Raw genomic sequence first — 11596 nt, forward strand, 5'->3', positions numbered from 1 at the left:
CTGACAAATTACCCCCAGAGCTGACTGATGTGCTGTAATTACTTCTTGTTTCCATAGGTGTCACTTATTATATCCAGTCTGTGCCAAGACCCTGGATAACAGCCCCCCCCCCCCCAACACACACACACACACACACACACACACACACACAAACAAACACACACGTATGCTACAGTATGTACACATTAGCACACACAGATAGCTCTCGACAGCGCCCCCTAGCGATCAGAAGCGCTGCATGTGGAAATGGGCGTTGAGGCTTGTTGTTTACGGCTGCTGGTTCTCGGCGGCTGTTCACTGCGGATGTCAGCTGGCCCGGTGGATACACCGCTGCCGGCGAAGAAACTGCACGGGCTGACACTAAGGAGTGTCCCTTGGTGTCTGATTTGCTGTTGTTGTCGCTTTGGAGAAGGAGAGACTTGTCTGCCCCCTTGTTTTTGTTCTGATATAATGAGATGCAGTCATCTGCATGAGATACCGCTCCGTGACATAATCACTGACGACACTGTGAGGAGTTGGCATGTGATTTTATTTACACCATGAGCAAAAACCATCACAGATATCCTCATTATCATCAAAACCACCAGCAATAACCACTGTCATTTAACATAATTGAACAGGACGTTATAACTGAGCCAGCCCGAGTGAACTGCGTGTTGTAAATCATACATGAAAGATGCCAAGTTGTGGTCAAATACACTTCACTTCTGGGATATATTTCCAACACTTGGCAAAAAAAACAAAAAGACATAAAAAAAAAAAAAAAAAAGCCAGATCAATTTCAAAATATCCCGAGCATGTGAAACGGCAAACAGATAAGGCTGTGTGTGTGTGTGTGTGTGTGTGTGTGTGTGTGTGTGGGGCGGAGAGAGGCCAAGAAAGTGTAAAGGGAAAATATTATTAAGGATAGGGGATACAGATTTGGCCTGCATTACATCCCAAAACAAAGTAGCGTATCTATTGCAAATGGATCTTAAATACCACCGCGTGGGAGTGCATTTGAAGTTGAAAGCGGTTGTTTTATCAAGGCCCAGCTTGGTGAAACACTCCCTCTGTGTTTTTTTATTGTCTGTGCAGAGACAAAATATTGTTTGTGTTGTAAAGTGGTTTCACGTGTTGCTGTCCCCCAGCTGAAGCTCAGCGGTCCTGCGCTTCAATCTTGTAAAACGCAATTATTGGCAAAGCCGCGTCTTGGAAGCCTTTTCAAGTCTTACAACCTACTGTTACACAAGTTGTTTGCTTTTCCCTTATGAAACATTGTTGTTGCAATGGATCGTGTCCGCTGCCCAATATCTACGCCTGTAGAGAGAGAGAGAGAGGGGAGGAGAGAGAAAGGGAGGGAGAGAAGGAGAGAGTCAATTTAATGCATGCCATTTGGGTTGTTACTTACATCTTGGTTTAAAATAAGGGGGGAAAACCACAGTCTTTTGTTTTGCCCTGCAGCGTTTTTAAAACCCAGATAGGTTCGCATAAAACTCCATGAAGTCATGAATCTGTCCGCATCACCACATTTAGAACCTCACTTACAAATCCCGACAGGGCAAAAAATTTTGCCTAGTAATGGTCATAATTTATGATGTGTGGATCAACATGCGCTCATTGGGCAACAGCTTCCTGAGTGCTTAACGAGCATAAAGTCGAACACTTCCGGACATTAATTGGGCTGGCCAGCGATGGTAAAGTGCTTATAGAGGGCTTTACATTGTTAGTATGTGAATTACTCCTTATTAGTAAGGCTAGAAGCGGGGGAGAGGAAAAAGCATCAGGGGCACCACAGACTTTGCCTCCCTCGCTGTGTTTCTAATCATGGCTGATAATGTAGAATTTTTACACGTCCCACATAACTAATGCGGAGTAGTGTTGGGACGTTGGATACTGGACGTGCAAGAGAAAAGCGATTTGGGTTGATGGACGTGGATGGGCCCTGTGTTTGCTGCTGGGGAGCAGGGAGGGAAGGTTCGGCCTTCAGCAGAGAAGCGAATTAAAGCGTGAATTTAAATATGATCCAGCAAGTCGGTAAATGACACTATAACACCAATAAATAGAATCACAATTACATCTACAACAATGATAATAATAATAACAATCATAATAATAATAACAACAACAATAATAATAATATTTTGTTAGGCATGATCTATTTCCTTAGGCTTCATTGCGAATTCACGTAGATAACTACAAATTAAGAGCATGTACTATTCATAAATGAATTATTAATGCTGATAATGAATTTTACTGGCTGGTACTTAGTACTGGGCGATTGTTGTTAATTTATTATTTTCGTCTCAGACTGTCTTGGTTCATTCGTTCGTCGCTGGTCGTGATACCCCTCTGAGAGAACCGTGGAGACCTGGACCAAACGGCTTCTTTCTCCCCTGCGTCAAAAGCCGCGCATGTGACTTGCCTCACGGGCCGCCATAAAACACTAAAACACGAGGGAAAGAATGACCTTTCTAAGTCTGCACACTGGCACAACCTCTGCTGCATTCCAGCCTCTCCAGTCCACACATTGGCTCTACTGTTCAGCCTTTATTTACAACCTGAACTTTATGGACCAGTGTGTTTTGTGTTTTGTGTTTTGTTTTTTGGTTTTCTCTTTTCCGGGGGATTGTGAATAACAATTAAGGAAAATCTGGGTTTTGAAACCCAAACTATTTTAATATGGTTTTAGTTGAAAGGAGGCACTCAGTGGCCCGGTGATGACAACAGAAATCGTTATAATGGAACGAAGACTTTCACAAAGCTTGTACACATGTTGTTTCCGAAAGTAACCCCTGGCGACCCAGCACTACATTCTCCGCATTTTGTGCTTCATTTGCATTGTTTGAATTTAAATTTTAATTTCATGCTGCAGGTAAAGTGGCGAATTCACTTTTTTTTTTTTTTCTCAGTGTTTTCGACACTTGATCCTCAGTTTATCCCCACTGCGGGTGGAAAATAAATGGATAATAATAAATTGGGGCTCGCAGTATTTTCAACCTGCTGCATATGTTTATTTTACCCTGTCATCAACTAATCCCGTAGTCTACGTAATATCGCAGTGAATAGGATAAAAAAAAATAATCCCAGGACAGCAGTAGAGGGACACTACAGCCTCCAACTTTTGAACTTTTTTTGCCTCAAATTTGTGCGACGCGGATGTCACAAATGGCCACGACTACGGGGAAGGGAAAATTTTATTGCACCGGCTACTTCCGTCTCTTTGTTCTAGTCTCTTTTATGGGCGATTCGGGATCCCAAACAACAGACCAAACAGTGTTTCACGTTTAGGCTGCAAGTATCCACCCTATTGAAGAAATCAATGGGGTGGACCAATAGGCTGCTGTTGCCAGAGCGACTGCGTTAGAACAGACATTTTCAATAACTGTATTGATTATTTCATTGGTATCTATTATGGCCTGTTGCGAAAAGCCATGATAATGGGAATTTTACAGTTTCAAATGGATGTAGGGAGTTTATTTTTCATTTAGATGAAAGACGTCTTACTTTTCAAAATAAAATCCCAGTGGTGTAAAAAAAAAAAAAAAAAAAAGCGCTCTCGTCAACTGTAAAAAAGTAATTTAATTCTGTTAATGACAGTAAACGGAGAGGGAGAGACGCTGTCTTCTCTGGTGTCATCATTGGGGATTTTTGCGCTTCTAGAAGCAGCACATTTCGCCCAGACAAGCTTCTTAGGTTTTGCTAGATTTTTGTAAAACACCTCTAAAGTCATTTCCAAACCCATCATTTGCTGCTGAGATAATTATCGGTTCCTCTTCCCTCCGTGTGTGTCAGAGGAATGTCGAAGTATGATCAGAACAGAAAAAAGAAAAACAAAAAGACTGGAACATCTGCATAAGCATTTAAGCATTTTTACTGTAATTCTACTCTAACTTCTGCGCGTAAAATTTCAAGTATGCGCTTTATTGTTATGAGTTAAAGAGACTGTACCTGAGAGCTCTCAGCCCATAGTGGACACCGGGCACAGTTGACCCCTTTGAGGACTTTGTCTGACGTGCGCTGGACAGTCGCATAACTTACACGATTTTTCAAGACAGTGGCAGGAATGATCCTCTCAGACGTAGCTCTTTTGCCAGTCCACTGGACCCACACACGCTCCTTTCCCTTTGCATTACGCGGGGCTCTGATTCCCTGAGCTTGGGAGACTGCTGCCCGTGTTGCCGGGCTTTGCTGCAGAGATAGTTGTTGGTGAGCTGGGGAGCGTCACTTGTTTTATTGCCCTCACAGAAGAGAGACCATAAACGCATTCTTACCACCTACACCCTCCCCCGGTTCACTGCAAAAGCATGGAAATTGCTCGCATGCCAGATAATTCATACACAATGGAAACATTAACAGTATGTGGGAAACTCGTCGATAGGACTGAGACAAACAGTGAATGCCAATGTTCATTTTCGTCCCCGTGCAAAAGGCGGGACGAGTGTATGTGCAGGGTAGCTGTTGCAGGCTATCTCTGCAGTGGTGTTGTGAAATTAAAAGTGAGTGAGTTTTGGGGACACACGCACGCACGCACACACACACACACACACACACACACACACACACACACACACACACACACACACACACACACACACACACTCACAGCACACACACACACACACACACACACACACACACACACACACACACACACACACACACAGTCACTCACGCAAAAATACAATAACTCAGTATCACAGACGACGGTTCCGCGTTATATCTTAGTGAATGGATTTAATACCCAAGTTGCCTTTAAGACACCTTTGGCCGCGAGCTCGTGCCTATTTCTATGTAAATCGTTCACCTTCCTTTGAATATGATCGCTACACTGAATGACATTGGCCAGAGTTTGCACCAGACTTCCTCCTTAAGCGCCACACGTCTCGGACTTCCAGTCCGAGATTTCTCGGACCGCCAAGCTGTGTGGTGTGCCACTCCAACTCTACGTTGTGTTTATCGGCGTTTAGCGCTAATGTTCATGCTCTGAGCTAAAAGCTACAGTTTCTCCTCAACTCCTGCCTCTCAATTGGTGGAGAACGGTCAGCTGACGTTGTCATATTGTCTCTCTCCGAGCCAAGCCTCGGCTATAACACTCGGGTTTGTGCGTCTTAACCGGAGATTGGAAATTAATAATATTGAATCCTCAAAGTAGCCCACGTCCAGTTAGAGAGGCAGAAAGTCGAGGAAAAAAAAAGAAGACCCTGGAGAAAGGTGTGGTTGGTTGACACAGACGGGAGGGAGATTTACTGAGAAGGAGATTGAAAAGAGACCGATAAAGAAGTGGGGAGAGTTGGAGAGAGAGGTTACAAGCAAGGCATGAATTCTTATTTCGCAAACCCGTCGCTCTCCTGCCATTTATCCGGTGGTCAAGATGTTTTGCCTAACGTGCCCCTAAACTCCACCACCTATGACACAGTCAGACATTTTTCGTCGTACGGTGCTGCCGTGACCCAGAATCGGATATATTCACCTTTCTACTCTCCTCAAGATAATGTCGTTTTTGGGTCTGGCAGGGCACAGTATGAGTACGGATCAAACGTGTTTCTTCAGGACAAGGACGTGCTCCCCAGCTGCAGGCAAACAAACATGGGACTCAATACACAAAGCCACATTGCTCAAGAGTACAGTTTGGATCAAGGAAGAGCAGGAGCGCAGGAGCAGAAAAGCAACATCCCGATCTACCCGTGGATGCAGCGAATGAACTCACACAGCGGTGAGTTTTACTACGACAAATAAATTAAGGAAATGGGCCAGTTTTACGATATGTCTTACCAAGAGAGTAAGTTACTTTTTATGACCCCATAAAACATTACTGTATCCCCTCGACTTGTAGATGGGCCTCTACATGTGCAAACAAACAGCTCTCATTTTAAGGAAGATATAGTAGCCATAATCAGTAGCGTGAGACGGGGAGAATACATTAGGAAGCTTTCTTTATTTTAGATAATAAGGCGACGATACCCTTTGAGATAGGGTTTGCCTCACAGTTAAAATGCGCCTGTTTCTCTTTGTGGATTTAAAGTAGACGTACGATTCCAACAATGAGCCAAAACTTGTGCCCAATGGCTCAAGTGTTACCAGACCACAGACAGAGGCATGTTTTTTTTTTTTTTGCTTTTTTTTTTTTTTTAATGTGCAAAGGTGAGAGATTAAATGATTGACTTGACTTTGTATCCCAGCAGGAGTGGGCTACGGGACAGACAGGCGCAGAGGACGTCAGATATACTCTCGTTACCAAACACTCGAGCTGGAGAAGGAGTTTCATTTCAACCGCTACCTGACCAGGCGCAGACGCATCGAGATCGCAAACGCGCTTTGTTTGACAGAGCGGCAGATCAAAATCTGGTTTCAGAACCGACGCATGAAATGGAAGAAGGAGAGCAACCTGACCTCCACGGTGACTGGAAGTGAACAGACAGGAGCCTCTCAGGAGGAGGAACGCAGTGGCGCAATGGAAGAAGGGAAGGAGGAGGACAAGAAAAAAGAATAGTTGAAAAAGAAGTGGGGGAAAAATAAACACCTGACGCTGACGACCATTCAAAACCCAACATAACTACCTAAAAAAAATCTATATGGACTTGAAAGCGACCTCACTGCATGATGGCAACCCGCAGCTCTCCCTCTTCCATTTCATGTTGACCACAGGAGACTGTTGAGCCTTAGAAATCCAAATCATTTCAGCCACAGTATGGCCCCTGTGACATTTGGAGCGCTGAGGGGTTTTTTGGGGTTTTTTTTATTTTATTTTATTTTTTATTTCAATGTCACACTTGTATTGTGAAAAATAAAAAGAAGTATTAATTTCTGTGTGATTACCCATGCCAGTAAAAATCCGTGTATCTATCCCCAACGCCCCATCCATCACTGTGAACTCTTTGATCACCTCGCAAAATAAATACAGTGTTGGTCACAGACATAACTCAGTATTGTACATGCACATTCCACGAAGGGAAAGGACGGGGCGGACACTCGATTTCATCACAGTATAATCTAGTACTTGAATCCTCCGCAAAAAAAGGGTCCTGGCTAAACCTGAAAGTTGCACGGACAGTCAACAATCCACACACACACACCCACACACACACACACACACACACACAACTGAAATGCTTGTATATAATCCAAGTAACAGTATATTATGTAAATCCTGTGAGGACTTATGTGCATTTAGCTGCTTTGATAGACGCCGCATAACATAAAATTGCGCTTAGTCCCCCTTTTTTTTTTTTTTTTGATCATTTGACTCAATAGGATTCCCTCGTGAGATAGATTTGTACACTAGTAATTCTTCACTTTTGTTTGGGAGTTACAAATTCATGTTTTGTCATAATTGTGTATCATGGAATAAAATATTTGTAAAACTTTCATCATCGTTTATGTGTTTTTTGAAAGGACTGCACTTCCTAACATGAGTCAGTTGACGGCATTAAGAGGGGCCGCTTCAGAACAGGCGCCGAACTCCGTCCGTGATTGCGGAGGCTTGATGTCACATTTTAATTCCATCACGGGGCAAGCGGGGAACAAAATAACACGACGAAGTGATTTTGTTTTTTTTTTTAAAAAGCAAATAAATATTAAATACCGGACGCGGGAATGAGCGATTGTTTAATTTCCAGTTAAACACTATGACATTCCCGTCGCTGAGTTACTATCACATAACTTAACTTTCAGCGACATTCACGTTTCACGTCCACATGCGTAAATATATTTTAAGCATCTGAGCACATGACGTTCTTCTTCTTCTTCTTCTTCTTCTTCTTCTAACTACTATTATTATTATTAGCAGTAGTAGTAGTCTCAGGGACTGATGGTGGACCCGCAGTGTTTCAGGGGCAGAGAGCTCTGGCCGGTCCTGACCGTCCTGCCCCATACCAGACACCAGATGACGCTCTTGTCTTACTGTCCTGCCCTTTTTTGCGCTAAAGATCCCTGCCTGGTCCTCGACAACCAACAGCTCAAAGTTTACCGGACACGTTTCTCCTATTCATCAATATCCCCATTGAGTATCAAAGCCAATTTATGACTGGCCAACATGTGCACGTGATCCCATACAAATACCCCATATTTGGGCAGCGCGCGTCGGATCAAGAATTAAAAAAAAAGATACCAAAGCCTACTCCACCTATAAATCCTGGATTATTTTTTTAGGGCAGACAGCTCTGAATTTTCCAAAAGCGGCTACAAAGAAACGCAATGATCAACAAAAACAAGGAAACAACCGCAGCACACATCCCGCAGCCCTCTCTAGTTTAAAAAGAAAGTAACGGTGATAGTTAAAAAATGAGCTCTTATGTTGACAGCTCCAATCTGAGGCAAACAAGCGAGACAACTTCTCCTAACACTATGTTTAGTTTCGATCTATCTGGGCGCAGGTCCAGCATCTATCAGGATGTTAATGTGAACGGGATATTCACTTGTCCCGTCCCCACGACCTCTGTTGAGCGGGAGGAGATGAAAACTAGCCTGCGTGGCAACACGGATACTCCTCTCCCGTCAGGACCACAGATAACCATGGTCTCCAGTAGCTCGTCCGTGGACACGAGCGGGCTCGGCTACGGCAGCGGCACGCTGCTGGGACGAGGGGCAGACAGAGACCCCGAGAGGAGCGCGAAATCCGGCGGCAACAAGAGCCAGGAGAGCGACAGGAACGCGGAGAACACGCAGTCGGTGAAACGAAACACAAACGTGATCCAGCGGCAGGACAGTGAGCAGCGGCCACAGATTTATCCATGGATGACAAAACTGCACATGAGCCACGGTAAAGTTTGCCTATTTTCTAAAGTGCGACTAAGATGCTTTCCCCTATTCACTCTTTACGCTGCTACACTTCTTTTCGCCCGTTCCAGTTTCCCTCTTTGAGTTTTATAGGCCAAACGCAGGAAATAATAAAAACTCGCGGTCATAAATTTTATGACAAAGGCATCCATTGCTCGTAAACCTGCTCTGTTACGGTGAAGAGGTGATCTGTGGGTTGATTTATGGTGGTATAATTGGATAAGAGAACAAAACTATCATAGAACTATCAAATAATATTGCAAATTCAGCTCAAAGTATTAGTTTTCTGCCTTGCTTTGTTTATGGTCTTAGTTAAACTACTTGTGTGACATTATCAGACTCTCTCTCTGTGTGTGTGTGAGCAGCTTTAGCCTTAAATTGAACTCTGGGAAACACCAATGCACTGACCCAATCGTGAACTTTTCACCTCTAAAAGATCTGAATAGGGGTGCTCCTTCCCCATGCCTCGAAACCACTGGTCGACTAGTTAGGCTGCAGATGGACAGTGAGCACAGTTGCTGCAAAAAGAAGCTACTTCTGTTTGGTGTTTTTGTGTCCTTGTGCAAACATCCTGGAGCATACAGCAGGGATGTTAAAAATATATTTAAGTGCAATAGCGCAGGCCCTTTGCTTTACTTGGCACGCCTGTTCGCGAGCAAGTCTATAAATAGGAAAATATATCTGGAAAACATCAGTTTCCATTTTCTAATCCCACTTCTTCTGATTTTACACATCTGTTTTTCCTCCCACGTTATGATACTCCTGTGCAGCGGTATAAGGCCGAGGCCAGTGTTTACGAGGAGGCCAACACACTATTAGATATCTCATTTTACATATTACAATGAGATACGATTCCTTAAGTAACAGCCTAGTGTATTTTTTTTTATGTTTTATTGTGAAAGGATGTAAAGGGGCCCTCCTTTAAATATTTATTGGATCTAGTTAACCATCCTTATCAGCCTGACATAAATTTTTATTGCACGAATCCACAGTAAGTAATATCAGGTTAAATTAGGTTATATAAAGATATGTCATCTACTAAAAGAAGGTGGAAGAGGACATCAATTTACAGATTTTTGCTTGTAATGCTTATTTTTATGGATAACCAAGCTTTTTTCCTCCCCCCAACGTAGTTCTACTATTATTATTCTATTATTCTATTTATTTACAACTTTAATGCTGCTGAAAGCTAACGTATTTTAATACCACTTCAGAATCGGAGGGTAAGCGGTCCAGGACCAGTTACACCCGCTACCAGACTCTGGAGCTGGAGAAAGAGTTTCACTTCAACCGGTACCTGAGCCGCCGCAGGCGCATAGAGATCGCCCACACCCTGTGTCTAAACGAGAGGCAGATCAAAATCTGGTTCCAGAACAGGCGAATGAAGTGGAAGAAGGACTCAAAGATCAAAGTGAAGGAGTAAAAGTGCTCCGGTGACCGGGGTGCAAGCAGCACGTTTTCAGCCCCACACTGCACAGTGCTGGAGTGCCGCCTGACCTCCGGATGAACTGCTAGGAGCAATGACATCATGACACCGCTCTGTGTGCTTCATCACCAATTATGTGTCACTTGCTGCAGTTTGGGACCTAATGTATTGAATATCACTCACTTTGATCAATCGGTTTACATTTCTAAATTAATTTGCTGCCCATGCGATGATAACCTCACTTTACTGCACGAAGGGGACAAGAGGTTGAGGGGAGCAGGGTCCTTCACGCTGCGAGGCTTTGGCCTGCGGTGCACTGAGAGGCTGCACAACGCTACTAATAATCTATGTTTTTAATTAGGATAAGAGTAGTGGAGGCTGGGTGACAGCACGCATCATTTCGTCCTGTGAGAAAACTTTAAGGTCAAGGAATCAGATAAAGGCCACAATAATTCGGACTGCTTTGGAAAATCATAAGGATCACGAGTTGTGCCTCAAGCAACAGTTAAAAACTTCCCCACCGGTAAAGCTACTTTTCCACCTCTTCCCCCTTTCCTTTAAATGTACTCTCTAATATGTTGCAGTGCAAAGTTAGGAAGTGGTTGGATGTGTTATGTCTGTTAGTGGGTGGATTTCCACGAGGGCACCATCCATGTTGTCTGTCATATCCTTGTGAATCTAAATCATTATGTATAACTCAGCGACTGTGTGTGATAATATCGTGATGTGAAACGAAGCCACTTCTTCTTTGTAAACTTAGGGTGCCTGGTTTACACGAGGCCTAGAATAACTGATAGATGGCTCATTTGTTGACTGTAACCAATAAAGTCTCATTATTAAAAGTGAGAACATTTCCTATTGTCAATATGCACCGTTCTATCTTTTATTTTTTATTTTTGAATCCTGATGTTCGAGTTTCATGGCAGAATTCACAGCTGGCGTGTATTTAAATACTTTTGTGCTGCAAGTCCACTGACTTGTGCTATTTGAAAAATTGTTAGATTTTTTTTTTTTAAAGATTACATTTTCTTTCGTTTTGTCCTGCTGGTCACGTTTGTTTAGTCTGACTCAGAATCCACAGAATTTCATTCACCGACAACCGCGCTCTGAAGTTTAAGGCCCCCATAAAACTTTATTGCCCCTTTTCCACCACCCAACCACAGGCAGACTCCGTTTCCTGTTTTGTCAGGGAAGGAAGAGACACGCTAGCCTGTGACAACACTCGCCCACAGCACAACATGGATGCAAAACTTCGGTTTCCTGTGGCCGCGGACTTACGCGCCCTCACGGTCGAGGCCATATGGCCACTTTCTGATACCGCCTCGCTCTTTAACCCCGGCATCGTTACACTGTGGTTGAAACAACACTATCTGGCAGCACCGAGGACACGAAATGATACCGGTTGCTGGGTGC

General features: G+C 43.6%; 2 protein-coding genes across 3 annotated transcripts; both read left to right on the forward strand.

Annotated features, from left to right (window-relative positions):
- Positions 1 to 4792: 4792 nt before the first annotated feature.
- On the forward strand, positions 4793 to 7199 carry LOC120803529 (homeobox protein Hox-C6a). 2 transcript variants are annotated; one of them, XM_040152046.1, is made up of 2 exons: positions 4793 to 5695; positions 6162 to 7199. In XM_040152046.1, exons 1-2 carry the CDS (start codon positions 5299 to 5301, stop codon positions 6470 to 6472), a joined length of 708 nt encoding a protein of 235 aa, XP_040007980.1. In that variant the 5' UTR covers positions 4793 to 5298; the 3' UTR covers positions 6473 to 7199. The 2 variants fall into 2 exon arrangements, with proteins under 2 accessions (XP_040007980.1, XP_040007981.1); XM_040152047.1 differs by having other exon boundaries at positions 4795 to 5695; positions 6165 to 7198.
- Positions 7200 to 8129: 930 nt separating this feature from the next.
- On the forward strand, positions 8130 to 11005 carry hoxc5a (homeobox C5a). The gene is made up of 2 exons (XM_040152049.1): positions 8130 to 8740; positions 9972 to 11005. Exons 1-2 carry the CDS (start codon positions 8263 to 8265, stop codon positions 10178 to 10180), a joined length of 687 nt encoding a protein of 228 aa, XP_040007983.1. The 5' UTR covers positions 8130 to 8262; the 3' UTR covers positions 10181 to 11005.
- The last annotated feature ends 591 nt before the right edge of the window (positions 11006 to 11596 follow it).

Source organism: Xiphias gladius, chromosome 18, assembly GCF_016859285.1.
Source record: "Xiphias gladius isolate SHS-SW01 ecotype Sanya breed wild chromosome 18, ASM1685928v1, whole genome shotgun sequence".
Taxonomy (NCBI): Eukaryota; Metazoa; Chordata; class Actinopteri; order Istiophoriformes; family Xiphiidae; genus Xiphias; species Xiphias gladius.

Bases quoted from the DNA above. Each gene is read 5' to 3' on its own strand.
- LOC120803529 (XM_040152046.1), top strand. From the start codon at position 5,299: ATGAATTCTTATTTCGCAAACCCGTCGCTCTCCTGCCATTTATCCGGT. The intron at 5,696-6,161 runs GTGAGTTTTACT...TTTGTATCCCAG, and splicing joins GCGAATGAACTCACACAGCG to CAGGAGTGGGCTACGGGACA.
- hoxc5a (XM_040152049.1), top strand. From the start codon at position 8,263: ATGAGCTCTTATGTTGACAGCTCCAATCTGAGGCAAACAAGCGAGACA. The intron at 8,741-9,971 runs GTAAAGTTTGCC...ATACCACTTCAG, and splicing joins AAAACTGCACATGAGCCACG to AATCGGAGGGTAAGCGGTCC.